This window comes from Podarcis filfolensis (genome assembly GCF_964270895.1).
Source record: "Podarcis filfolensis genome assembly, chromosome: 17".
NCBI classification, from domain to species: Eukaryota; Metazoa; Chordata; class Lepidosauria; order Squamata; family Lacertidae; genus Podarcis; species Podarcis filfolensis.
In genome coordinates, this window is record NC_139621.1 from 23,541,296 (window position 1) to 23,568,680 (window position 27,385).

Genomic DNA, 27,385 nt, shown 5'->3' on the forward strand with positions numbered 1-27,385 from the left:
CTGAGGCCCTTATCTGTGTTCCCATCTCTAAAAGATGACATTTCTCCCTTGATCATTTTCCTTATACATAAAAAATTGTTTGCAAAAGCTGATATATTCCATTCTTTAATATTGCACCTCTCTATCGATTTTGTACGCAATGCCTACACTGTGCTCCTTATCTGTGAGGTCCTTTATGACAAAGCCCAAGGTCCTGTAAAAATACAAGTCTGCAGGGCCAGATTTAGGTTTGATGAGGCCCTAAACTACTGAAGGTAATGGGGCCCTTTATATGTCCAGCTGTCCTTTGTCAACAACAAATTGTCCCTGTTTTCTGTGTTGAATATATGCTATATGGTAATTTATGGACCTAATGGGTATCTAAAGTCATTTGCATATAACAAAATATGTATTTTATCAAAGTAATTGTTGAACTGAAATACAATTAAGAAGAAGTATATTAAAACAGAGGGACGCGGGCGGCGCTGTGGGTAAAACCTCAGTGCCTAGGACTTGCCGATCGCATGGTCGGCGGTTCGAATCCCCACAGCAGGGTGAGCTCCCGTCGTTCGGTCCCAGCTCCTGCCCACCTAGCAGTTTGAAAGCACCCTTAAGTGCAAGTAGATAAATAGGTACCGCTTTCCGTGTGCTGCTCTGGTGCCGGTTCGCCAGCTGCAGCTTCATCACACTGGCCACGTGACCTGGATGTGTCTTCGGACAGCGCTGGCTCCCGGCCTCTAGAGTGAGATGAGCGCACAACCCTAGAGTCTGTCAAGACTGGCCCGTACGGGCAGGGGTACCTTTCCTTTTACCTTTATATTAAAACAGTGTTGCTGTATGAAGGTTTTATTTTATTTGTTTTTAATTTTATTTGTTTTTTATCTTATATTTTAGAAATGTACATCCAGGGTTTTTTTCCCTTTAAATTTTTTGGGGGCCCACAAGAGAGTAGAGCTCTAAACTATAGCTTGTTTAACTTAAAACATAAATCCAGCCCTGCATGTTTGACTTCTAGACCAATTTTTATCTGGGGAATATAACAACCCCAAAGATTGTACATTCCTGGGAGAATATACGTTCATGGTTCTTCATGTATATGACATCCTACATCAGGGTGGTTCAACATTTGGCTCTTAATACTTGATATGCCTCTGAGCAAGTACATGTCTCCTGAAGAGGCCCTAATTCAGTAGGACACTATGATCATTGCACATGTGAAAGAAGGTGTTAACACTCAGATTCTGCCACCCCCCCCCCAACAGACTTGATCTGTGTAAACACCCAGGTTGCCGCATCTGGAGAGCTTGACCATTGCATAATATAAATAACCATATATAAATAAACAAAACTGTTATGTTTAAATGCAGTTTAGAATTGTCAGGTGTTAGAATCAATGTCAAGGGTCCACGTTGCTTTATTTTCTCCCTATAGATTCGCTATAGATTCCTTTAAAAGACTTTGCATTTTGCAGCAACTTTCTGGTTTTGTAAGAGCTATTGTTGGGTGTTTGGCTCCCTCCTTATTTTCCTAGTTGCTAGATCGATGGAAACAAATCCATACATTTACATATGTCAAACCAAATTCACATCTCTACCCTAGAATGCTAGAACAGGTAAAACACACACACACACACACACACACACACACACCCTTATCATACAGTTAACTATGAATAATAAACTGTGATTATGTTAACATTTATCCACATCTTGCAAGCATAATTTTTTTTCTTACCCAATTAACTTTTTTTAGTGGTTCAAAGTAATAACAGTGGCAGAAATCAAGTAGCAGCGTGTAAGAACTGAGAAGTTCTGTGTAGAAGCACAGCTGCAAAAACAGCCAGTGATTATCTTCACCAACGCAGTTATTAATCCTGCAGAAAACAAGTGTAAACACACACAATGGAGCATTAGTCGCTTTCTAAATTTTAACAATGAAATAAGCCTTTCAAGCCAAACCAATGACCTACCAGTTGGGGACAGGGCAGAAGGGAAAATGTTCACCACTTATCTCTTTGTACTTTCATTCCTCATCTACCTCTGTCCACAGTCTTCAGCTGTACGGTTCTATTAGTCATCTTGGCTTTTTATACGCCAAGACAATTTGGCTTTTGGTAAATAGGGGAATTTGAGGAAGACACATTCTTCCACTCTTTATCTAACATTCTTAGTATAAAAGTAGGGGGTGAAGATTCTGTACTAAATTTTGCTTTGCTTTTGTAACTAGAATCACCACATAGGACAGGTTCAAATCAAATCTTTGGCTATCACAGCCTAAGACTTCCTTCAACCCTGTCTAATGGTTTTCTAAAATCATTTCTAATTCTGCATTTTGTTACTATAATTATTGCTTTAGATCCAAATCCTAAATAAACTCATACTTAATGCCTTTTGCAGTAATTTATATAATTCTCCTCACAAAACTTCTTGTAGCCCTACAAGCGATGTCAGTTCCAACTCTACAATTCTATGACTATGAAATGGGAAGCCATGGTTCACTGGAAACATCTGGGTTTCGTTGCTGGTTTAACGTAAATGGAGAAGAGAAAAGGTTGAGCGCATGAGCAAATGCTTATATGGATCTTGGCACGGTATTTTGAAACAAAATTATATTCTAGTATTAATAATCCATTCCCAAAGCTTAATTTTGAAAACCAACATTTACACCTTGAATCCTAAAGTCACTTTTTTGGGGGGGACCTGATGTTTATGGTGATATCATTACTGTGAAATACACAACTATTGGGAAACAATGTCAAACAATGATTACATTAGCAGTCAGTGTGCCTATTTAGGATGTGGTGAGGCAATAAACTTACCACGGGCAATGATGATCCATTTTCCTAACACAGTGTCCACATCGACTGCAATGGTGGGAACGCTTTGGTCTCATCATATTACATTTATTACATAATTCCCAAAAGTCTCTTTCTAAAGAAAGAAAATGCAGAGTCGGTTATTACAAACTCTCCCCTTCCCCAGAATTGCCATTATGTTTTTGCTTCTTTAAGACCCATAAAGCCTTACTGTAGTTGATGATTTTACAGGAAAAGAAAGGAACATATAAAAATGTCCCTCGTTTGCATCCCGATAAGCCAAAACACACCAGGTGTTTTAGAAGACCACTGTGATGGCTACAAAAGAGAAAAAGTACAACCCCCCCCCTTTAATTTAATCAAAGCACATACAAGCTTTCAGTTTCACAGAACTCTTCATCATGCAAAATGGAAAGCTCACAGAATTTTAGATAATGCGGTCTATAGATTTTACAAACATCAGAAGATGTCTTATACTGAGTCAGACCAATGGCCCATCAAGCAATCTGTTGTGTCCAATACAATATTTTGTGGTGGGTGCTTGTTTGAGAGGTGCCTATGACAGTTTCTCTGGTTTGTGAAAAGGATAGTGACACCTGCCATGATCAAACTACCTGCCTTCATTAAACTAATGCAGTGACTACAATGAAAATAGCCTCTAAATGGTACTCTTAGTGTACATTAGATCAATAGAACAGAATTGCAAACTGTTAAATCCCATTTATTTCAAATTAACTAAGGTGCACCTAACACTCTCTAAATAGCACCGTATTTTTTGCTCTATAGGACACACTTTTTCCCCTCCCAAAATTAAGGGGAAATGTTTGTGCATCCTATGGAGCGAATGCAGGCTCCTTGGCTTCAGCGATAGCAACGCGAAGCCTCCGAAGCGCAGAGGGAGTGCTCCCTCCGCGCTCCTTGGGTTCGCGTTGCTTTCGCTGAAGCCGCCTGAAGCCTCTGGAGCACAGCGGGAGGTCCCGCTGCACTCTGGAAGCTTCAGGTTCCTTTTGCTGAAGCCAGGAAAGCAAGACTCTCCTGGCTTCAGCAGAGTGGGAGAGCTGCGCAGCGCTCCTTCAGCCAAGCGGGAGGAGAAATGAAAGGGGCTCCGTTTCTCCTGCTGCTTCGCTGAAGGGGCGCTGAGCAGAGAGGGGGAGAATATTTTTTTCTTGTTCTCCCCCTCTAAAATGAGGTGCGTCCTATGGTCGGGTGCGTCCTATAGAGCGAAAAATACGGTATATGTACAGCTATTTTAAAATTAATTTGGCTTCTGATAATGCATTTAGTTTTGGAAAGGTGCATTTGCAGTGAAAGGGATTTGCATCTAAAGGCTCCCCCCCTCTGGAAGGAGACAACCCACAAGCTTGATTATTTGCTTTAAGTGAAGAGGAGACATAATTAGATTTTCATATTTGAGGATGACAAAAGGAAAGGTGACCCCTGAAATGGAAATGGAATTAGGCAAGGTGACATTTGCATGGTCGTATGCTTCTCACTAATACACAAGTCATATATAGAATTATTTTATAGGGGTTTTCAACCATTTCTTATTGAATTTGCTTATACAGAAACATTTATATATTTATATAGGCTCAATTTTAAGTCGGAGAGCTGCCATGTTTCTCATCTTGTTGAAAAATGACATCATTTGCACATTGGCAGTATGGAAACCCAATATTCAAGATCATTAAAGTAGTAATAATGCCAGATGGGAAACTGATTTTCAATCTGTTCCCATAAAGCCAATGTCACAAAGGTGTTACTCTTTAATAAGAGAGTTACCATTAACAGAAGGCAAGTTTTCCAATGTGATTTAAAACAGGCAACAAATGAATCTGACCATGCCAGTTTGTGCAATAATACAGAAACAAAGATAAAATTATCTCTGAAATGGTACAAAACAGTCTAAATTAACAGATACAAAATAACAAAATAATCAAAGCTCCTTTAGTTTTATTTTGCAACAAAGTTTGTGGAGTCGGTTGGGTTTCGTTGGAGGGGGATTGTTGCTCTTGCTGTTGTTGTTTTTTTGTATCTTTATTATAGATCCCATGATTTATGTAGCAATTGTTCAGTTTGGTTGTGTATTTTTAATGTCTTGTATACCGTTTAGGACCACTTTTGTTAGGTTGCAGTTATGCTTCCCCCGCCCCAAGTTGAAAGCTGCCTTGAGCATGGTTCGAACTGTGGAAAAGTGGCATACAAGTAAAATGATGTATGTAGGTATGTACCTAAAGCTTTTAATTCAGCAAAATCCAAAGGAATGTGCATACCAGAAAGCAGAAGTCATGAAGCACATTATGTTTTATCAGAAAGCAAATCTGATAGATTTAAATATGTTGGTGCAAAGTTTCTTGGAAACCTTTCTAGTGGTACTGATGCGAGACCAGTGACTTCAAAAACATTTCTTTGCTTCTGCTAAACCCCTAAAAGAAATATATAGTAGCTTACTGACTAATACACTTTGCTCCTGTCTACAGCAATTCTAGCAATTATATAATTGTATCCCAGTTTTAGAATCTGTTTCCTTCTGATAGGGCCTACACTGAACACCCACCTATCTCGCCTTTCTGTCTGTCTTGCATTATTGTTGCTTTCAGCCTGTGACTCTTCCCCCACCCCAGCCTTTGCCCTTCCTATCCTTCCCCCAACCCAATGAACAGACACACAGTTTGCTGCTTAATTAGTCATCTTTCCATCAGCTCAAGCAACCCATGTTAACTCTACACATGGGCAATGCATGACCCCTATCCCTAGGTAGGAACAGGGGGGTTTTTCAGCTGGAACTCAATTTTGGCACCTCTCAGGTGGGTGCCATTGCCATTCTAAGAGACTAAGAGAAGTGTTTGTGGTGAGCTATGCACTTCTTTTTCTAGAAAAATAGCACTGGGTAGAAGTAACATATATCTAGGAATACAATAACACTTCCTGCTGTTGTCACTATAACTGAGTAGTTTAAAAACACACAGGACAATTCTATTTTTGAATTTTCATTAAATTAAGACCAACCCCCCCAAAAAATGACAGTTCTAATGCCCTTCATTCCTTTAAATATCTTATCAAAGCACACATTTCTATCTCTCTGATAAAGATCCAGGACACTGGTTGTTTAGTGTGCTGCAATTTTTAAAAAATTATCTTTTGATGTATGAACCCCTTTTTTGCTCCAAGTAGTTTAAGTAGCATATAAGATGCAAAAACTATGACCAATATTTCATTTAAAAACTAGCAGGGCACAAAGTATTTTATATTATCGCAGCTAAATAAATGTCACCATCAGACCTGGTAGAGACAGAAAGGAGCAATAGAACTTGATGCCATTAGCGTAATGATAGTGCCGTGACCAAAATCCCTTGACAAACCATATCAAGTGGTTTCATGTTGATATTAAAGAGCAGGGGAGATAAGACAGACTCCAACCACCATGGATGTAAGTTCTACTCAAAGTAGACCCATTGAAAATAACATGGCTAACTTAGGGCCATTAATTTCAACGGGTTTGCTGTGAGTATAACTTGGTTGCATACTACCTCACAAGCTCACACCCGCTGGGTAACATTTAATTCTCCTTTCACTGCATTCTAGAACCTCGCTGTAAGATAAAGCAGAACCACACCAATGCACTGTCTGATCTCAGTCCATGAAGGCAGCTTGAAAACTGGATGGATATTGTGGTGAACACATTGGAAACTGCTGAGAAATCTAGGAGAGTCAACCAAAGCACATGTCTTGTGAAGGGTAACCAAGGCAATATCTGCCCCAAACCCTGGCAAAAACTCAGACTGAAATCACAGAATCATAGAATTGGAAGGGTCATCTAGTCCAGCCCCCTGCAATGCAGGAATCTCAGCTAAAGCATCCATGACAGATGGCCATCCAACTTCTGCTTAAAAACCTCCAAGGAAGGAGAGCCCACAACCTCCCGAGGGAGACCATTCTGACAGCTCCTACTGTCAGAAAGTTTTATTCTGATGTTTAGGCAGAACCTCCTTTAGTTGGAATACATTCAAAACTGCACCTTTTTAAAAAACAACAACAACACCAGCAACATAAAGGAAGGTGAACCAAAACTGTACCTGTAACTGGTATCTTTGGGCTTTCAGGTAGTCTTCCTGGATCAGCTACTGAGGCTCTCAGTAATGAGACAACACAGAAAAATGCAACTAGGTAGTAACCTGTAAAATATAACGGCAAGTCTTCTTAACGGAAATTTTAACGGGCTTTTCTCAAATTACTGAAGAAAATGAATTACATGCACGTCTCTGAAGGTTCAGATGCAGACTGCTCCACTTTTTGGAAGCAAAAGAAAATATAGGGAGAATACAGAATATGTCTTGCTGCAACACACACAGCAATGATATAACCTACAGGTGGACTGACCTGCTGCACAAATGGCAAAAGCGGTGAGGATTTGTGGCACTTCTGGTTACGAATAAGTAGACTGATGGGCATGGCAGATGGCAGAGAGTCTAGTCTATGCTACCAACTTCCTCTTCTATACCCCCTTATTGCTCCCCAGCTCAGTGGAATAAGGGTATAACCACTCCAAGATATTAAAGGGCCGCAGAGGTACTGCAGCCCATAATAAGAGTGGTACTACCTCAACCACTAGACTTTTACTTGTGAAATATTTGTTAAAATATAATCTTTCTAATACAAGTGGCATTGATGGGAAATGGCAAATAGATTACTTGAGTCAGACAATATTTCCTGTATGTATCATCCTAGGATCAGTAATCTCAAAACACCCCAGTCAAGCCTAATCTTGTTTGTGAAATCATACATCCCTGGTACCACTTGGTACATCTTTAGAGGGTTAAAAGTTATTTCTTTTGGGAGGAAAGCAGAAGGGATAAACACTGCCCATGTGTGGATGGAGCACAGCGGGAGACACACACTCAAAAAACACTACGTTGCTGTGAAGAGGAAAGGGGAAATGTGCAAAAGAGTACAATGTAGAAGTTTTGGGTGACCTTTTGATATTCTTGAAAGCACTCCCAAACTTGTTTGCAGGCAGAATTACCAGGAGAGCACTCTCAATCACCCCTTTCCTTTAGTTAGGGTTGCCATGTGGCCGGAAATTCCCGGACATATCTGGAATACTGTAGTCAGGAGAATATCGACAAAATGTCTGGCAAAATCTGGACGTATGAAAAAAGCTCAACAACTTTTCTGTCTGGACTTATTGCAACTTTAGCATCTGATCTTGACTTTTAAAGCTATTCATCTCTCCGTCCAGATTATTCTTTCTCTCTTATCTCTTTGCTCCATCTGTTCTGCACAAGCTCACCTACTGCCAGCTCCCTTCTCACTCTCTTCTCCCATTTGTATCTCCATACAATCTGTTAAACCGGTTTCTATGCCTCCTGTCTTGAGAATATAGTCAGTGCACAAAGTTGATGCAGAACATATTGGGAAAAAAGCTATGGAAGTATCAAATTAGCTTACCTGAACACAGTTACAATAACTGTGGATTTGCTTATGAAAGTCAATGAAAATATTGCTATGATCACCATCTCCCCCCTCTGCAGTTATTGGGAACTTTTTTTATTCCTTTATACATGATATTAAAAGAAATTGACTCTTTCCTTCAGAAGCCTCAAAAAAAGCAAAAAGCTGCATATGATATATTTAACTGCTGTAATATGTCCATTTGATTGGCTTTTAACTAATTACCCAATTAGTCAAACAGATAATAATTAAAAGTTTTTAACTGACTGCAGTGGCACACTCAGTCCGAGTGAAATAAAAGAACTAGCGAGAAATGTGACTTACACAGTAGTGTAACCAGTGATATATGCTCCTCTTCATAGTGTGGAAAGAGGATAATTTTTGGAACGAAGAGCGTATTGAAAAGCCAAACAAAGATAATCAGGCCCATACAGAACCAGCCCTGAGGATCAACAACAAAGTGAATCCGTAGTCCCATTGTACATAATCTGAAGGCAGCTTGCTCCACGCAGAAAGGGGGGGGGGCTAAGCCTAAGGAGGGGAAAAAAACATTAATTAGTTTAACAATTTTATGAAAGTTCCCAAGCTGTGTCAGTAACACACAAATGAATGGCACCATGCATGAAGGAAGCAACCTTCAGCTGTAGGTGAAAAAGAAGTTAAGCCAGGGAAGCTGCCCTTTCATGAAAGAGATGCCACACCAGGGTTCACACTAGGAAATCAAATAGGATTCCACACATCACTGAATGACCTTTAGCCAGACAGGCTGCCAGTCCTTCATTTCTTGTTGTCCACTAAGTTTGAAATCCTATACACACTTTCTTGGGTAAGCAAGTCACATGAAACACAAAAATAATTACTTTTGGACAAACATTGCTTATCATTATTTTTACTTATTTATTTTTAGGGGCTTTACATTCAGCACATAGTTCCTAGAGTGGTTTACAAAACAGATGACAGTAAAACACACTAAGAAAAGCATCATCATTAAAATAAATGATAAAACAGTGTGTGTGTGTGTGTGTGTGTGTGTGTGTGTGTGTGTGTGTGTAAAAGAGGGCAACAACTGAAAGCTTCAAAAGTTGGGGGGAAATAACAATAATAAGGGTTTTTTTGCTTGGTGCTGATAGGAGAGGAACATAGGTGCTAGGCAATTCTACCTGGCAAGGGTAGCGACATTACTTACCTACAAAACCTGTGCCTTATCAGGATTAAGCTTCAGTTTGTTGGCTCTCATGAAGCCCATTACTGATTCCAGTCATTGACTCAGCACTTCTGCAACTTCACCTGAAATCAGACTTTTAAAAAGAAAGAGAATTAGGTGATTTATTATCCTGTTTCTACTGCCAACTAGTGATGGGGGCTTTGTGACATAAAGTATTCTCTACAAATATTTCCCTAATAAAAATAATGGAGAAACATTCCTATAGAACAGATCATTTATTTTAAAAAAGGCGAAAGTTGCACAGCCACCATCTACTTGATCACTTTGCCTAAGAACAAGATATTTGCAACTGGCCAGGTCTTGTTATAGCTTTTTTTGGGGGGGGGGGTCTGGTATAGGTTTCCTTAGGAATCATATCCCAAACAGCTTTTCCAAGCTGGCCAGAATTACCCACTCTTGCAAAGAGGCATTAACCACATCCACATCCTGGTATCAGCCGTGCCAGGAAAGGGTCTGGAAGATATGTTATTGCTGCGCCTCTCTAAGCAACTCATCCACATCTTCTGGTCAGAGAATCATAGAACTGTAGAGTTGGAAAGAACCACAAGGGTGAACTAGCCCAGTGCAGGAATCTTTTTTTGCTCAACACGGGGCTCAAACCCATGACACTAAGGTTAAGAGTCTTATGCTCTACTAAACCAGACTAACAGGTGTTCTCAACATCTCCCTTGACTGAGCTATAGAAACGGAGGCATTTAAGTCAAGGCAAACATGAACGTTCCTGGAGTAGGTTTTCCACAGAAGTACTTGCTCTGCCAAACAGAGAACTTGGCAAGGAAACTAAAAAAAATCCCTCGGATTCCATTAGCCAAACAATACTCATAGATCCATCATCCCTGTGGAGACTACCGCCAGTGTAAACTTCATTGGCAAATGATCCGATTGTGACATAGAATCAAACTCCCACAGGTTTAGATCAACTTGTTTAGGAACAGGCTGTACATGATCAAAAACTTTAAACAAATCAGACGTGTATCTAAGCGGTGGCTTTACTCTACTCCTAATTTCACACTTTGCCTCCAAACCATAAGTACAGACCAACCAAATGTGTTTCAAATCTCTCTCAAGCAACCCCAAACTTCTCCTATATAAATTCTGCACCTGCATCCAATTAAGAATTCAGGTAGTCATATTTAAACTCCTACACCAGATGGGCAGGGTAATACATTATTATTACTACTACTACAAGTGAAACTGCATTTCTTCTGCTACACCTACACACTGCCACTGAACTCCACCTAAATTCCTCTCTTCCTTGAGTATCACAGATTGCATGAACAGCCTTTCTTAATCTTCTACATCGCATCACAACTAGCTTTAAATAGCCATTGCAACCCCTTTGATTCTGTGAGCTCCATCAAGCACAGGAAACCAAACACAAAGCAGGTTGCCCGACACATTTTCCTGTACTGTGTCATAAGTGCTGAGAATTTCATCAACATGTGCAACGATAGGTGCTGTTTTAGCATATTGTGTTGTTGCTCAGATTAACAGATTTTGCATCCCTTATTATATCTGCCGTATCAGAAAATTGGCACAGGTGTTTTCTTTTTTGCCATAGTTAACATGTGGAACACCTTTGTAAAGAAAACTTTTTTAAGTGCAGTTGCTTACATTTGGGTAAGATGGCAATGATGTTGCTAGGGAGGTTGTGGGAAAGGCCAGCATCACTGCTTCATCTGTTTTCATCATACCTGTCAAGTTACAGATTTGAAAATAAGGGACCAGCAGCCTTGAAAATAAGGGATCAGCAGCCAAAATAAGGGATTTTGCGAGCACAGGTATGTTCGACTTCTGAGCCCCTCCGAGCCAAAGGCAGAAAGCCCAGCCAGCAGCCAAATGAAGCCTCAAGTGGTGGTTCCCACAGCGCAGCAAGCCGGCAAAGGGGATGCAGGAAGGAAACCCACCGTCACCTCTCCGCTGGGAAGCGCTGAGCAAAGGCGAGTCCCCAGGCAATGCAGCCGATTTGATCGGCACAAGGCATGCAAGCTCCACCCCCCAGTCATTCTTAGACTCCTTATTGGGTGAGCAACGCAGCCAAGCAACAGAGTTGGAGCCTCCCTCCTCCCTGGCCGGCAGGGAGGGAGGGAGGGAGAGGAGCTGCTTCCTTTGAAACCCAGGAAATTTAAGGGACATCATCAATAAGGGACAGCAGCAGGACACGGCGCTGGGATAAGGGACTTTCCCGCCAAATAAGGGACGGTTAACAGCTATGGTTCTCATTTTTACTACCATAGAATCATAGAACTGTAGAGTTGGAAGGGACCCTGAGAGTCATCTAGTCCAATCCCCCATAACACAGGAATCCTGCCCACAGCTGTCCTTAGGTGCATTATTGCAGTTTTGCCATTAATAATTGGAAGGAACAGCATAACAGCTAGGCATACCAGGGATGGGAAATCTGCAGCTGTCCAAATATTGCTGGACTCCAACTCCCATCGACCCTCAACCAGCATGGCCAATGGCCAAGGATGATGGGAGTTGTAGTACAACAGCATCTGGACACCCACAGGTTTTCCACACCAAGGTACACTCAGGTAGGCTCCTGTATGGCTGTGAAGATCCTAAACAGGAAAGTAAATACCACTGAATTCAAAGTAAGCATGGTTGGGAACACGCTGCAAGTTGTCTATCAGCAGAACTCTGCCAATTAGCCTCCTAGTGACAGCAAGAGTGATTAAGCCGACAAATAATTAACGTAATAAAAAGAGCATGAGTTGTGAAACCAAGTGCCACAGAAACAAGAAAAATGCAAGCATTACAGAGGAAAGACTGCTATACTACTATCAAACTTTGCATAGCTGTCAAAGTGCTATACAGTGGTACCTCGGGTTAAGTACTTAATTCGTTCCGGAGGTCCGTTCTTAACATGAAACTGTTCTTAACCTGAAGCACCACTTTAGCTAATGGGGCCTCCTGCTGCCGCCGCGCCACCAGAGCCCGATTTCTGTTCTTATCCTGAAGCAAAGTTCTTAACCTGAAGCACTATTTCTGGGTTAGCGGAGTGTGTAACCTGAAGCGTATGTAATCTGAAGCGTATGTAACCTGAGGTACCACTGTACAGGAGGAATACTTGGTTATCTGTAGTTTCTGGCAACAGTTGGAGACATTTTTGTTTCAACAAACTTCTCCAGCTGCCTTAAGTGTTAATTTTGTAGTGTTTTTAAACCTGTCTTTAGTTATTTGCTTTTAGCATTGTTTTTTTTTAAAACTGTTTTTGAAATTATTCTTAGCCATTTTTGTGTACATCTGTAAAATGCCTTTGAGGCAATTAACACATTAATTTCAAAAACAAATGAATTCAACAAGTTTATGTGCAATCAAACCAAGGGAACTTCAGGGTGCTGGTAACTTTTCTTTGGTGTATGCATGTTTCCAAAGTGACCTTGCTGTAAACCAGCCCTTTTAGCACAAGTAGCCATTTGTAAATAATTTAATTAAACAAATAATCTATTTTTAAAAAGCTAATCCCAGTGTGCCACACAAATGTTTAGCAGGCATTTCGCACCTTCAGTTGTACTACCTATATCAAATATTGCTATTCTCAGCCAACTCCAAAACTAAAGAGCATGCTTTCACACAGCCAATAAAAATTATTCCCATCAGACCTACTACATCAGTTGGTACATGCTTACACATGGAGCACAACTGCGGTTAAGGTAGAAATAACTATTAAAACTAGGTATATTTTCTAATAATTTTCTGCGTTTTCTGCCAGGTAATATAACAATCACTTAACATTTATATTGGCATCCAGGCACTTCACAGCCACAAACCAGTAATTCAAAGCCATTAGTTCAATGGGTAGGTTGAACTTTATGATCTAATTATGGGCAAAAAAATATGAGCTGAAACAGGTCTGTGGTGACTTCATGGAGATCATTAACCCACTGCTAAGAGCGGGAAATGGCTCCCTGACTCAAACTGAGGATATTTTCTTACTGTTATCTGAAGGAAAGGAGTTTAGTAAACCAGATATGGCATAGGTTTGTCTCCAAATGGAAGAAGAAGAAGAGGAGTCAAGTTTCTGACCACCATCAACACTGAAAAGGGTTTGTTCCAGTGTAACCAATTGGTATTTGGAGCGGCACCTTCACTCACAATTTGGTACGCATTGATACTATGACCAGTTACAGATACAATCTGGATGACATCACCTAGTGATGAGGATCATATGAAGAATCTGGAACATGTTCTCAAGAGGCTGGAGGAACGTGGATTATGAATCAACTGTGATAAATGTGAGCTCTTCAAGGAATGAGTTATTTTTTGCTCTATAAGACTCACTTTCTCCCTCCTAAAAAGTAAGGGGAAATGTGTGTGCATCTTATGGAGCGAATGCAGGCTGCGCACCTATCCCAGAAGCCAGAACAGCAAGAGGGATTGCTGCTTTCACTGCACAGCGATCCCTCTTGCTGTTCTGGCTTCTGAGATTCAGAATATTTTTTTTCTTCTTTTCCTCCTCCTAAAACTAGGTGCGTCTTGTGGTCTGGTGCGTCTTATAGAGCGAAAAATACGGTACATACATGGGACAGACCGCAGGAACCAAATGACTACACAATTCACCTGAAGAAGTAGAACTTGGAGGCACTTTTGTTTCAGCAAGCTTTCCTAGGCATGTAATTTTAGCATGCAATTTTCAACCTGTGATTTTGGTAAAGATCTTTATTTTTAAAATAACTTAACTTATACGACACACTATATATAATCTGTGTTTTCTTTTTCAGTATCTTAAATTAATATTTCAAATTAAGTCACTTAGAGTTATAGAGTTGTAGAATTTGAAGGGATCCCAAGGATCATCAAATCCAATACGGGAATCCTGCTCACAACTGTCCCTGGGTGGGCTCGAACCACCAACCTTCCAGAAGCACTGACCCACTGTGCCACAGGAGGGCCAAAAGCCTTTCGTTTGAGTAATCGGTATATAAATTTGGTTACTTAAAAAAACCCCTAACAATTAAATAATTACTGCCTTTTAACTGCCCCATTGCTTCATTCACTCAGCTTCATTCACTCAGCACTGCAACCTCCGACCCTACCAGGCACTGGTACTGCCAGTCACTGGGATGTCCGCCCTGGTATTGGTGCTGCCAGTTATTCCCTCTCCATGAACATGCTTACTAGGCACTGGCAGTGCCTTTGTATGCAAGTTGGGCAGCCGCCACCATTCATCTCCCAAACTGTAATGCCCAACACAGGCAGTGCATTTTTGGAGGTATGAGATGCATGGGAGTAGCCAGGATTTTTGTTAGCGGGGAGCAGCCAAAGGGGGAGGCAGAACGTCAGATAATTGAGCACTTGCAATGCTTTTCAATAATATTTGTGGATCTAGGCCCCACCCCCTTGGCTACGCCCATGATGAGATGGCAGCTTCCTAGCACCAGCCCTAATAGAAGCAATAGAAAGGTATTGGCCAAACTGGTTGGCCAACCACCACCTTTTTCTGTTCCAAAACAATAGAGAGAGCCAGGAAGTCTCAGGCCTGCCTCCCAGGACAGCAAACAGTGGGCTTTCTTAAACATATGATACCAAGAAGCCAGGAACACAACAGTATTATTATTATTACTATTATTAATTTAATTTGTACACCTCCCCTTCAGCCAAGCAGCTGAAGCATATAGAAACGCAAAAATATATAATATAGCAACAAACAAAAACAATAAAAACCTCCCCCCAGTTTAAATGGACACAGATTGTTGAATTAGCCAAAGGCCTGGGAGAAGAGGAACGTTTTTGCTTGGCACCAACCGAACCTACCTGGGGACACCATTCCACAAGCAGGGAGCTACCAAAAAAAGGCCAGTTCTCGTGTAGGCACCCTCCAGACCTCTCGCTGAGGAGGCACACAAAGAAGGGCCTCAGGTCATGATTGCAAGGTCCGGGTTGGCTCATATAGGGACAGGCGGTCCCTGAGATATTGCTGTCCTGAGCCGTCTAAGGCTTTATAGGTCAAAACCAGCCCTTTGAATTGGCCCCGGAAACTAGCTGGTAGCCAGTGCAGTCAAGCCAGGATTGGCGTTGTATATTCAAACCATCTTGCCCCAGTGAGCAACCACAAATTCTGCACCAGCTTAAGTTTCCAAGCTGTCTTCACAAACAGGGACAACAAATAGTGTGTTACAGTAATCTAACCTGGTAGTTAGGCTGACTAGATAGGAACACAGCTGAACCACCAGCCAAAGCTGATGGAAGGCACTCCACACCACCACCGAGGCCACCTGAGCGTCAAGGGACAGCGATGAGCCAGAAGCACCCTCAAGCTACGTGCCCGCTCCTTCAGAGGCAGCGTAACCCCTTCAGGTGGGCTTTATTGGTCCTTGCCTGGCCGAGACACCTGGATCTCCTCAACTGCAAGCCAACAAGCTCCATAGAAGTGTCAAAAGGGTGTGTGTTCCTCAACCCCTTCCCAGCTCTAAGCTTGGGAAGAAGGGTTCATGTCTGATGGTTCTTTGGACCATGAGGTGGTGGTGGGGGACACTGGGCTTGCAGATGGCCCTGGTGGTGGAGGAAAGCGAGACTTCTCCTTGCCCAGATGTGAAGGAGAGGAAGAAGGAGGAGGAGAGGAAGAAGAAGAGGAAGGAGGAGAAGGAGAAGGAGAGGGAGAAGGAGAGGAAGAGGAAGGGGAAGAAGAAGAGGGACAGGGAGGAGAGGGAGAGGGAGGAGAGGAAGAATAAGAGGGAGAGGGAGAAGGAGAGGGAGAACCTGGCCCCACACCACTCTCCCCTCCCCTTCCTCACTTCCCTCCCTCCCACCACCTCCCAGTTTTGCCTCCCCTTGCCCACAAGTGCAGGGGGGCCCGGAGCATCCCGGCCCACAGCGCCCCCTTGCGGCCCCTGGCGTCACTCCCCTTCCATCCACTCACCGGTGGGAAGCTCCGCCGACCCTCATGTACCCCATGCACTCGGCCGTACTCCGGCTTCCGGCTGCTGTTCTGCGCACGCGCACCGAGGTGGAAGCCAAAAAAAAAAAAAGTGGAGGAAGGACACGGCGCGCTTCCCGCCCTTCGCCTCCTTTGCTGTCAAAGCGACTTCCTGGCGCTTTTGCAGGCATCCTAGCAACGGGAGCGCGGGCGGAGGGCTCGCTTCTCCCTGGCCCAGAGCTGGAAGTCTTTGAGCAAGCCTGGAGCTACGGAAGTGGAGGAATGGCTGTGTCCCAGGCGAGCAGAGCAGAAGAAGCTCTCATCATAATAACCCAGCGCAAACTTCCTTGGGAGCATTAAGCCCCCGGTGGGACTTGCTTGTGAGCAAACCTGGGAGACGTCGCCTGCAAACAGCCTCGGCGCGCTTCAATTGCTGATCCAAACTGCTCCAAAATAGTTGGGTGTTTTTTAAGCGAGCCAATGCTAACTTCTTTCTCTCTCTCTTTTTAAAAAAATATTATTTATTGGAATTTTATTTACAACATAACATAACCCCCCCAATACACAATCCACCCTCATTAAATATAAACATAACATACATTGAGCATAACATACAACAATACAAACAACGAAATAAAAGACTTCCTTTATCCTGTATCTGGCCTCCTTATTTTCTTATAAACTTTCCTTTATGAATAATTATTAAGATTTTTCTAGTTATAACTTAAATATCCACAAAGTCTCCTGCAGACATTAATCGAAACAAGTCCAGGTGTGTATTTTAGGGTACTGTCTTGTGAAGTAGTCTCTGCATTTCCCGCATGCTTTTTGAAACTCTTGTCTAGTGTGATCCAATGCTAACTTCTCACGTTAGTGTCATGCCTGGGAACATTTGTTTAAAGCGCCCTTTGTAGTTACATGCTTCTTACTCTCTCGTGGTATTACATGTGCAGGCTGAATGTTACTGTTACAGTGAATTCGGAATTACAGTGTCAGGTGGGTGCAGCCACCAGCGTGGGTTACTGGGTGCAATCGGTGCCGGATTTACGCATAAGCTAAACAAGCTATAGCTTAGGGCCCCTCTCTCTTGGGAGCCCCCAAAAAATTTAAAGAGAAAAAAACCTGGATGTACATTTCCAAAATATAAGACAAACAACAAATAAAATAAAACCTACATACAGCAACGTTGTTTTGTGCAGTGTAGGCTCCTATTTGTTATGTGCAAATGGCTTTAGATACCTATTAGGTCCATAAATTGCCATACAGCATTACCTTCAGTAGCTTAGGGCCTCATCAAACCTAAATCCGGCCCTGAAACTGCTCCAAAATAGTTGGGTGTTTTTTAAGTGAGCCGATGCTAACTTCTCACATTAGTGTCATGCCTGGAAACATTTGCTTAAAGGTCCATTTGTAGTTACATGCCTCTTATTGTTTCGTGGTGTTACAACTGCAGGCTGAATGTTATTACTGTTACCACAAATTCGGAGTTACAGTGTCAGCTGGTTCCATGCTTGCAGCCACCAGTGTGGGTTTCTGGGTGCAATCCTAAACACGCTTTTTAGGAAATAAGCTGTGCTTTTTTCTGGGGTGACACAGGGGTACACATACCCCTAAACATTTTGTGAATCTTTGTGCTTTTGTCCATTTGCTGTATTTATTTTTCCCAATTTGAACTATAAAATGGCAATTTTCTTGAGTGAAAATGAGAGTACCCCTAAACATTTTTTTAAAAAGGGGAAAAAAGCACTGGAAATAAGTACTGCTGAACTCTGCGGGACATAGATGCCAGCTCCCTGAGTGCCTGAGCAAAATTCCTCATGAAGGGGCTGGGCACCCACAAATTTCGGCGCCAGTTTCATGCACGCTGCATGGCACCCATGACTCGGGCACCCACAATCGTGGGGCCAAGCCAGCACTCCTGCAGTAAATATATTTAGGAGGAATAAATATGTATTTTGAGGAGGAGGGAAATATTTGGAACACACTGATCAGGAGTGGAACAGAGTGTCAGAAGATACCGGAAGATCATGCTTGTTGTAGGTCATATTACTCTGGAGTAAATGTCCTCCCTAATAGAAATTACAGTCCCACTTCTTTCATATAAATGGACACTGGAAGAATGGCAAGGGTGCAGAGTACAGAATGTTATTTTAAGGGGCAATTCGCTTGTGATAAGCAGTCTGGAATATGCCTCCAACTAGAGACTCAGAAATGCTAATACCCCACTGGAATCAATGGGAAGTTCCTGAGAGCTGTGAATGCCAATTGCATATGACTCAAATAAAAGAATAACCTACGAATAAAACAAATAATATTTAGAAGGGATGGAGTGGGCCACAGGAATGGAACATATCATTAATCACATTGATAAAGGTAAAAGTAAAGGGACCCCTGACCATTAGGTCCAGTCACGGACAACTCTGGGGTAGCGGCGCTCATCTCACTTTACTGGCCAAGGGAGCTGGCGTACAGCTTCTGGGTCATGACTAAGCTGCTTCTGGCTAAACAGAGCAGCGCACGGAAACGCCATTTACCTTCCCGCTGGAGTGGTACCTATTTATCTACTTGCACTTTGACGTGCTTTTGAACTGCTAGGTGGGCAGGAGCTGGGACCGAGCAACAGGAGCTCACCGCCGACCTTCTGATTGGCAAGCCCTAGGCTCTGTGGTTTGATAGTGAGCAATAATTGGTATTAGCAAGGACAGACCTTGAGGAACTGGAGTGGGGTGAGGACCACCCCAGTTCCAGGTACCATCATTCCAATTCTAGAGGGTGTACTGATGTGTTCCTTCTAAGAATCTATTCCTTGCTTTATTTGTAGCTTTATTTTATTTTATTGGAACCCAGTTGTGCCAATTAGAATTTGTAGCTCCCATTATTTCCTACGAGCATTCAGCTGGCTCTCGTTCTTTCCAGCGGGCATCCTTGCCATTCATTTTGCATATCACAAAATATTTGGGGGAGTCCTAACAGAAATATGCAAATAAGTTGGGTATCCCACGTTTCACATCTGCAAAGTTATTTTCTGACAAAAAATTGCCAAATATAAGGTCAGCTACAATTTGCCAGCACATTATTCAAGTCCAGCAAATTCCCCTTATGTGACTATGGAACAGAAATATTTTAAGAGAATTCTGGCCTGAGACAAATCAGCGATGGCTGGTCGCCATAAGCAGCTCAGAATGGACAGCAGTTTCGCTGCTCCCAGCTGGGAATAATGCCTTGAGCACCCATAACTGATGCACATACACAATCTCTTGGCTATGGAAAGTCACCCCCCATCTGTCTGAGTGGCACGATGCCCACTCCAAATTAGTCTGACTTCTGCCCTCCAGCAAAAGTCCTAAGCAGATCCTAAATTGTAATAGATGAAATGGGTAGTTTAAAGATTATCACCATGCACTGTGATATGTACTTGGTAAAAATAAAAAAGTACTTATTGGATAAATTGTGAGTGCTGTAATATACATGCTTTTAGTAGGATTAGACTCAAGTTTGGAAATAAACTAGAACAATTTCAAATCTCACATTCACTACACATGCAATGCATGATGAAACGCACAATAAGCAATGGTTGGAGCTTGTTAACATATAGTGGTAGATTCTGGCAATATCTGCTGCACCATTTAATGGAGTTGCGCATTCTGTGTATCCTGAACGACAATACAGCTCTGAAAAGGTAGAACCTGGGAGGCTGTAATCGGAAGGCAACTAAGCAATGCAATCTAAACTGTCTACTCAAAAGTAAGTCCAAGTGAATTCAAGGGACTTACACCCAGGCAAGCATAACTCAGACTGCTACTTTAACTATTTTGATTATGAAATGTAAAGGGTGCAATAAGGCTTGTAAAATATGGCTAGCCAATAATTTGGAAATCATAGAATCGTAGAGTTGGAAGGGACCATGAGAGTTATCTAGTCCAACCCACTGCAATGCGGGAATTTCAGCTAAAGCATCCAGGACAGATGCCCATCCCACCTCTGCCTAAGATGCTCTGTGTAAACTTCCAGAGGGATGGATGGCATTGTGCAGTAAAACAACAACAACGATGAAGAGTCTTGTATTATCTTAGGAACAAGCCTGGAATAGCCCAGTTGGTAGAGCATGAGACTCTTAATCTCAGGGTCATTTGAGCCCTATGTTGGGTGAAAGTTGCCTGCACTGCAGGGGGGTTGGACTAGATGACCCCCGGGCTCCCTTCCAGCTCAGCAAATCTATGGGGGCATGGGCGTAGCCAGGATTTATTTTTTTTCCATTTCCATTTTTTTATTTTATTTTTTATAACATTTTTATTTTATTTTATTCACATAATATACATTCTTTACAACAAACAACTCCAAAATAAGCAGACAACTCCCAAATAAAATCATATGTAACAAAACCGTAAGTCTCATGTTTTCGTTTACACTGATCTCCTCTCCAATACCTTTACTTGATATTTCTTGCTGCGTTCTGTTTTCCTTACAGAATCTTTACAAAAAATTAAATTTCTTAAATACTGTACCAATCTTTAACAATTTCAGTTAATCCCTTCACCATAGCTGTCAACGTTTCCCTTTTTTAAAGGGAAAGTCCCTTATTCCGAATAGGATTCCTCGTAAGAAAAGGGAAAAGTTGACAGCTATGCCCTTCACCTCCCTCCCCCACAGCCCAGTATTTTGGGGTGGGGTGGGGGAGTTGAGGTTTTTTTGGGGGGATCACCAGTAAAAATCTCCCCAAAAGAGGACATTACGGGCGGGGGGCAGGCTTCTGCTGGAGAGGGGGCAGAAGCTCAGTTAATTGAGTCTTTTTAATGCTTTTCAATAATTTTTGAGGATTTAGGAGGGGCAGCTGTCCCCCCCCTCTTGGTTACGCCCATGGGAGCAGCCAGGGTCCACTCCCAGCCCCTAGACCGCCTCCTCTTAATGGGCAACCCAGTTCTCTCGAAACCCACAACGGCAAACTACGCATGCGCTCCGGGCTTGCAGAACATTCGGCTATCCAGACAGAGGATCGCGGCGACCCTGTCTCCATGGCGACGGTGGGTTGCACAGCGCCCTCTTGCGGCTTGTGACGGAAGTCGGGCGCGAGTAGAAGTGAACTCGCCCTCTTCGCCAGCTAGGCTAACACGCGGAAGCAAAGGGAATGGTTTTGTTTTTGCTCGTGCAGCTTGGAGCATCGGGCTGGCCTGATCCTGCAGGACAACAACAACAACAACAACAACTTTTCAATTACGGTACAATAATAGCCGCATTATAACAATGCCAAACTGTAATACAGTACAGTCATTAATACCAATCATTCAGATGCCAAATTATATAATTTAGGTGCACCCCTGCGTGGTAGAATAGATGGTTTGATGATTTACTTTATTTCTGCGTTCCAAAATTTTATTAATTTCAATTACACTCCAGTCTAAATAACAATTCCTTATACAACAATTGCAATATTAATGACCTCCATTTGTATTAACACATTAAATGATTTATAAACCTACAGGTAAAGCAGTAATAATAATAATAGGTGCACCCCGCCCAACTGATTGGGTGTTACTCCACTTATGGTGCAACTCTTCTATGCTCATAGAGAATAGTGCGCATGTTACGTTTGTCACATGCTGCTCCTGAAAACAACCTCTCTGTGGCTCCCTGCCTGTGCACTGTCCCTGGTTGTGCATGCCCTGGTTATCTCCCGCTTGGAATACTGTAATGCTCAACGTGGGGCTACCTTTGAAGGTGACTCAGAAACTACAACTAATCCAGAATGTCACAGCTAGACTGGCCCTTTCTCATGTACACAGCTCTTAAAAGGTAAAGGGACCCCTGACCATTAGGTCCAGTTGTGACTGACTCTGGGGTTGCAGCGCTCATCTCGCTTTATTGGTCAAGGGAGCCGGCGTTTGTCCACAGACAGCTTCCAGGTCATGTGGCCAGCATGATTAAGCCACTTCTGGCAAACCAGAGCAGCACACAGAAACGCTGTTTACCTTCCTGCCAGAGTGGTACCTATTTATCTACTTGCACTTTGACGTGCTTTCGAACTGCTAGGTTCGCAGGAGCAGGGACCGAGCAACGCGAGCTCACCCTGTTGCAGGGATTCAAACCACCGACCTTCTGATCAGCAAGTGCTAGGCTCTGTGGTTTAACCCACAGCACTATCCGCTTCCCTACACAGCTCTTACGACATGTTAAAATTAGTCCGTTGGCAGTTTGCTTCAAGCTTTGAACTGGTTTGAACATGGCATCGAAATCACACTAAGTACTGTACACTTTAACTGACTCTCCTTCCGAATCAAATATTTCAGTCCAACGACTTCTGCCTAATGGAATAACTTTTCAGATATTTACACTTCATATAAAATTAGCATCTAAAAAAAAAATTTCTTCACCAAATTCAAGTGAAAGGAGCACACTTCATCACATCTCTATTGATTTAGGACACTGGAAAATTTCACTTTTCTTTCTTTCTGGAAAAGCTACAACTTCAGAAGGAATTCTGTATTGCAATGGCTGTGGAGAAAAATGTTTGTCTCACAAAATAAAATGGGAAATGTGAAGCTGGCTTTTAAAAATAGTGGAATAGTGCTTTTAAATGAAATAATAATAATAATAATAATAATAATAATAATAATAATAATATGCTTCATGCCCAGGCTGTTTGCAATCTTGTTGAGCCTGGTGGTCTTCAGTACAAAGTAGGAACCAGAAAGGTTAGACAGACTATGAGCTTCTCTTTGTGAATGAGAGGATTTAATCTTGTTTTCCACACACTTCCCTGGCACTAGTTACATGAAGTGACAACTTTGTCCCCTCTAATAACCATGCTGCTTGGGGGTTGGCAGTGGGGGGTGATGTGGTGTTAATTGTAGCAGCCATGCACCCCAGCGTCATAAATGGGACCTCCAAAGGGGGGGGGGAGCTGAAATACAACAGAATAAAACGTTTATTCTGCTGATTTTAAAAAGGGCTTGGGAAGAGAAAGGACTTGTGACATTGACCCTTGCTGGAGCAAGACTCAGTCCCAAATGGGTTTACCAGTTGGAGCGCTGAGAAATTCTGCTTCTCCTGGAAAGCAATTAAGTTGTCTGGAAGATTTAATATAGGTCTTCCAACCACAGGGCCAGATTTAGGTTTGATGAGGCCCTAAGCTACTGAAGGTAATGGGGCCCTTTATATGTGATATTTTAGGGAGCAGGCTAGCAGGCGGGGCTCATTACTTACATCATAGGAGCCTACACAACACAAAACACTGTTGCTGAATGTAAGTTTTATTTTATTTGTTTTTTATCTTATATTTTGGAAATGTACATCCAGGTTTTTTCCTTTAATTTTTTGGGGGGTCCCCAAGAGAGTGGGGCCCTAAGCTATAGCTTGTTTAGCTTATATGTAAATCCGGCAATGTCCAACCACAGTGAAATTACAGGCATATCAGGTCCACAGAAACAGGCCTGTGAAAATCTGGTACAGTACAGGAAGAATACAGACTCTGTATTCTGTAAGTCAACAGACAGGTTGTTTCTTAAAACACATCTGCTGTTTCAGCCCTCGAGAGAGAAAGTGTCCAGGTATTATGACTTTTGAGTGCTACAAACTTAAGTTTGAACTGTGCAGTTCAGCTGCAGAAAGTCTTTCAGCAATGCATTCTGCAATGATCCTTAAAAACCTGCAAAGCAAAGGAGAAAAAAAACAAAAAACAAAAACCCTTTCCGTGTTTGGAAAAACAACCTTGTGTCTGATATTCCTAAATATTGTACAGCCATGCAGAACCTTCCTCGGGAGTTCCCTGATGTCTGTGTTATGTTGTTGTTTATAAATTACCACAGGAACCACCAGCTGTCGTCATAAAAATTTTATTGGCACTCTGTAAATATTAAATCAGCATGCTAAAATCATGCCATGTGTAGCGACAGCTGATGCTCTCTTATGGAGGCAGCCTGCAAGAGAAGGGATAGCACTTTGTTCTATAAGCCTCCTACACCAGAAGGATATTTTGCAATGCTAATGCAGATTTTGGTCCTTCCAATGCATTTAAGGCATGATCTGTAAACCAGAATCTCCACCTTTTCGTGCTTTAATATGCATACCTCCACATGAGCTTTTCACTCCAAACATACACATTTAGCAAACTTTTCTGATGCTGATGGGCCAGAGACATTGTCCCACTTTCAAATGATATGAATGAAACAGAACTAACATGACGTTGGTTTTCCACATCAAGGCAGAGTTGTGCACACCCATCATCTATTCCCCCGAAAATTACACTGGACACATGCTTTGGGTTACAATCCTAATCATATGTATTTGGAATACAGTGGCACTTCGGGTTAAGTACTTAATTCATTCCGGAGGTCCGTACTTAACCTGAAACTGTTCTTAACCTGAAGCACCATTTTAGCTAATGGGGCCTCCTGCTGCTGCCGCACCGCCGGAGCACAATTTCTGTTCTCATCCTGAAGCAAAGTTCTTAACCCGAGGTACTATTTCTGGGTTAGCAGAGTCTGTAACCTGAAGCGTATGTAACCCGAGGTACCACTGTATTGCAGCATTGAAATAAGTAAGAATTATTTAGGCAGTTGAATAAGAACACTCTGTGGGTAACTATTCTTATGTTGTGAGAAATTTATTGAGAGGATGATTAAATTTTAGTTTGTTTTATTACCTATATATTTGTGTTTGTTTTGTTTTGTTACCTATATATTCATGACAAAATACTGGGTTTTGTTCAGAAGATGCACTAATATTACTACCGACATGGTGCATACAATATATGCTTTAAAATCTTTATCTTCACAACAATCCTGTAAGGTGGAAATGATGGCAAGGGATACTGGCTTTTCAAAGCATATCACGGAAAGCAAGCTCAAACAACTATGTTCTTCCTTGAATATCTGTAACAACAACTAGAACCACCTCATGCTATCTTAACCAGTATTTTTCAGTTAAGGTGTTCCACATATTGAGGAACCCTTGTATGCAGAAAATTAGATGTTAAGGATAAGGGTAGAAGTTTGTCTTTTCCCCTGACATACTGCCGGTACTTTTCTTGTTCATGGCAGGGTATTCAGTCATATGTGAGACTCACCTGTAATCTGAAATGGTTCGGATGAGACACAAGTTTGCCATTTTACAGGTGGCACTGTGGGTTAAACCACAGAGCCTAGGACTTGCTGATCAGAAGGTTGGCGGTTCGAATCCCCACAATGGGGTGAGCTCCCATTTTGCTCGGTCCCTGCTCCTGCCAACCTAGCAGTTCGAAAGCACATCAAAGTGCAAGTGGATCAAGAGGTACCGCTCCAGTGGGAAGGTAAATGGTGTTTCCGTGCGCTGCTCTGGTTCGCCAGAAGCAGCTTAGTCATGCTGGCCACATGACCCGGAAGCTGTATGCCGGCTCCCTTGGCCAATAAAGTGAGATGAGTGCCGCAACCCCAGAGTCGGTCACAACTGGACCTAATGGTCAGGGGTCCCTTTCCCTTTAAAACTATCAAGTGATGAGACATGCAATGATACATCTGTACATGTGAATATGTCCTAAGTTTTATTAGAGGTTTATTAGAACACTATCCATGGTGCCAACTAGCCACTCATTTTACTAGAGTCACATACACATGAATTTAGACTAATAGTTCCTAGGACTGCAGCCTAAATTATTAACATATATGCATTAAAAGAAGCAATACCATATAGTTACCAACTTTTTCACAAAGCAAGATCGTATATGCTTTGAAGCTATTAACAGGTAAATCTAATAATGGACAAAATGGTCAATTTTAATATGTTGCTGATAAAAAAAAGGCCTGAATAATTATATTACTAGTATTCTTCTTTTAATAACTTGCAAGCAGTGGATCTTTCAGTGTCAATGGCTAAAATAAAAGTTAAATGGCATTGAAAGGGTTTTGTGCTGAGTTTCAAGGTGTTACAGTTGTCTCCAACTGAACCTCTTCTATCAGCAACCAAAAGTAAAAAAAAAAACCCATGCAACAAAGTGTTGATTAAACTTTACTGGCATTTTGAAACTGTGCAGGTATTTGTGGTGATTAATCTGATATTCTAAAGCAGAGAAAAAGTGTACTCTAGGGGCTGACAATTAACTTCATTTAAAAAGTCTTAAAGTTAACAGTCTCTGTATAAGATGCACCATTGCAATAATTGGAAACTGCCCCCCCCCTGCAATTAGGAATAGCTCTGAAAATCCTGTAAAATAAAATAGAACACTATGACAAATTAAAAGCAAAGGGAACTTTGCAGAAACAGTTACCCTGTCTACGTTTCAAATGTGACTACAGTTAACAGTCCCTGGGGTGTATACAAGACCACTGTCCTCTGGCTCGAATTTGTTTTTTCTTCCTTTTTTTTTGGAGCAATATTCCGTTAGCACCTGGGCTCAACTTGCTCTGAATATGGAAGTTGACTCTGAAAATCAGATCCAATTAACACATCCTTGATATAACAGAATACAGTGTTAATTACATGCAGCTGATCATTGCTGGGTTAATTAAACACTCACCCCCAAAAGCTAAGGCACTAATCTAATTAACAATTACTACAGCTGCTGTTTTCCTCTTTATACCTCCTTTCTAAATGGTGCATATTCACAGTTAGGGCCCAATCCGTCAAGTTCTCAGTATTGAAAATTCCCTTTGATCCGGATGGGATTTTTTTAGTAATGAAAGGTTAGAAAAACTGAGTTCTGGTTGCTTTATTCAGAGAACTAAGGACATAAGGATAAATGGCTTGACAAGGTATTATTGCCCATGAGTGCTCAGAAAGATTTGCATAGAAAGAATCCCCCTTTTTTCAGTTTGATAATTAATTAGGTGGCTCCATCAGTTAAGAGGCAATCCTGAACACATTCCTGCATTGTTGTGCCCAGAGTGCAGCTGAACTAACTGGGTATATGTGCACCTAATAAATAAACAGGGACATAATTTCGGTCAGAAATCACAATTACACACATGAAAAACTGTGGTGTGCACCTAAAAACAGGTAAAGGGCACCTATAGTAGTAGCTGATAATAGATCAACTCAGCTCTTTAATCTCATGTGTGGAGACTCACTCACTCACTCACTCACTCTC

The 27,385-nt window shown here is 41.9% G+C and overlaps 1 protein-coding gene across 2 annotated transcripts in view; it reads right to left on the reverse strand.

The window, feature by feature from the left end:
- The window catches only part of ZDHHC21 (zDHHC palmitoyltransferase 21), a 42,549-nt gene extending 26,086 nt beyond the window's left edge, over positions 1-16,463 (reverse strand). Inside the window, exons 1-6 of one of the 2 annotated variants that reach the window (XM_083594009.1) lie at positions 16,333-16,463; positions 9,429-9,540; positions 8,567-8,773; positions 6,868-6,966; positions 2,798-2,909; positions 1,714-1,852 (exon numbers count right to left, since the gene is read on the reverse strand). In XM_083594009.1, coding sequence (XP_083450135.1) covers positions 1,714-1,852; positions 2,798-2,909; positions 6,868-6,966; positions 8,567-8,720 — 504 coding nt within the window. In that variant the 5' untranslated portion in view covers positions 8,721-8,773; positions 9,429-9,540; positions 16,333-16,463. Of the gene's footprint in view, positions 1-1,713; positions 1,853-2,797; positions 2,910-6,867; positions 6,967-8,566; positions 8,774-9,419; positions 9,541-16,332 lie in introns of both variants that reach the window. The other variant, XM_083594010.1, reaches the window with a different exon arrangement.
- Between the last annotated feature and the right edge of the window lie 10,922 nt (positions 16,464-27,385).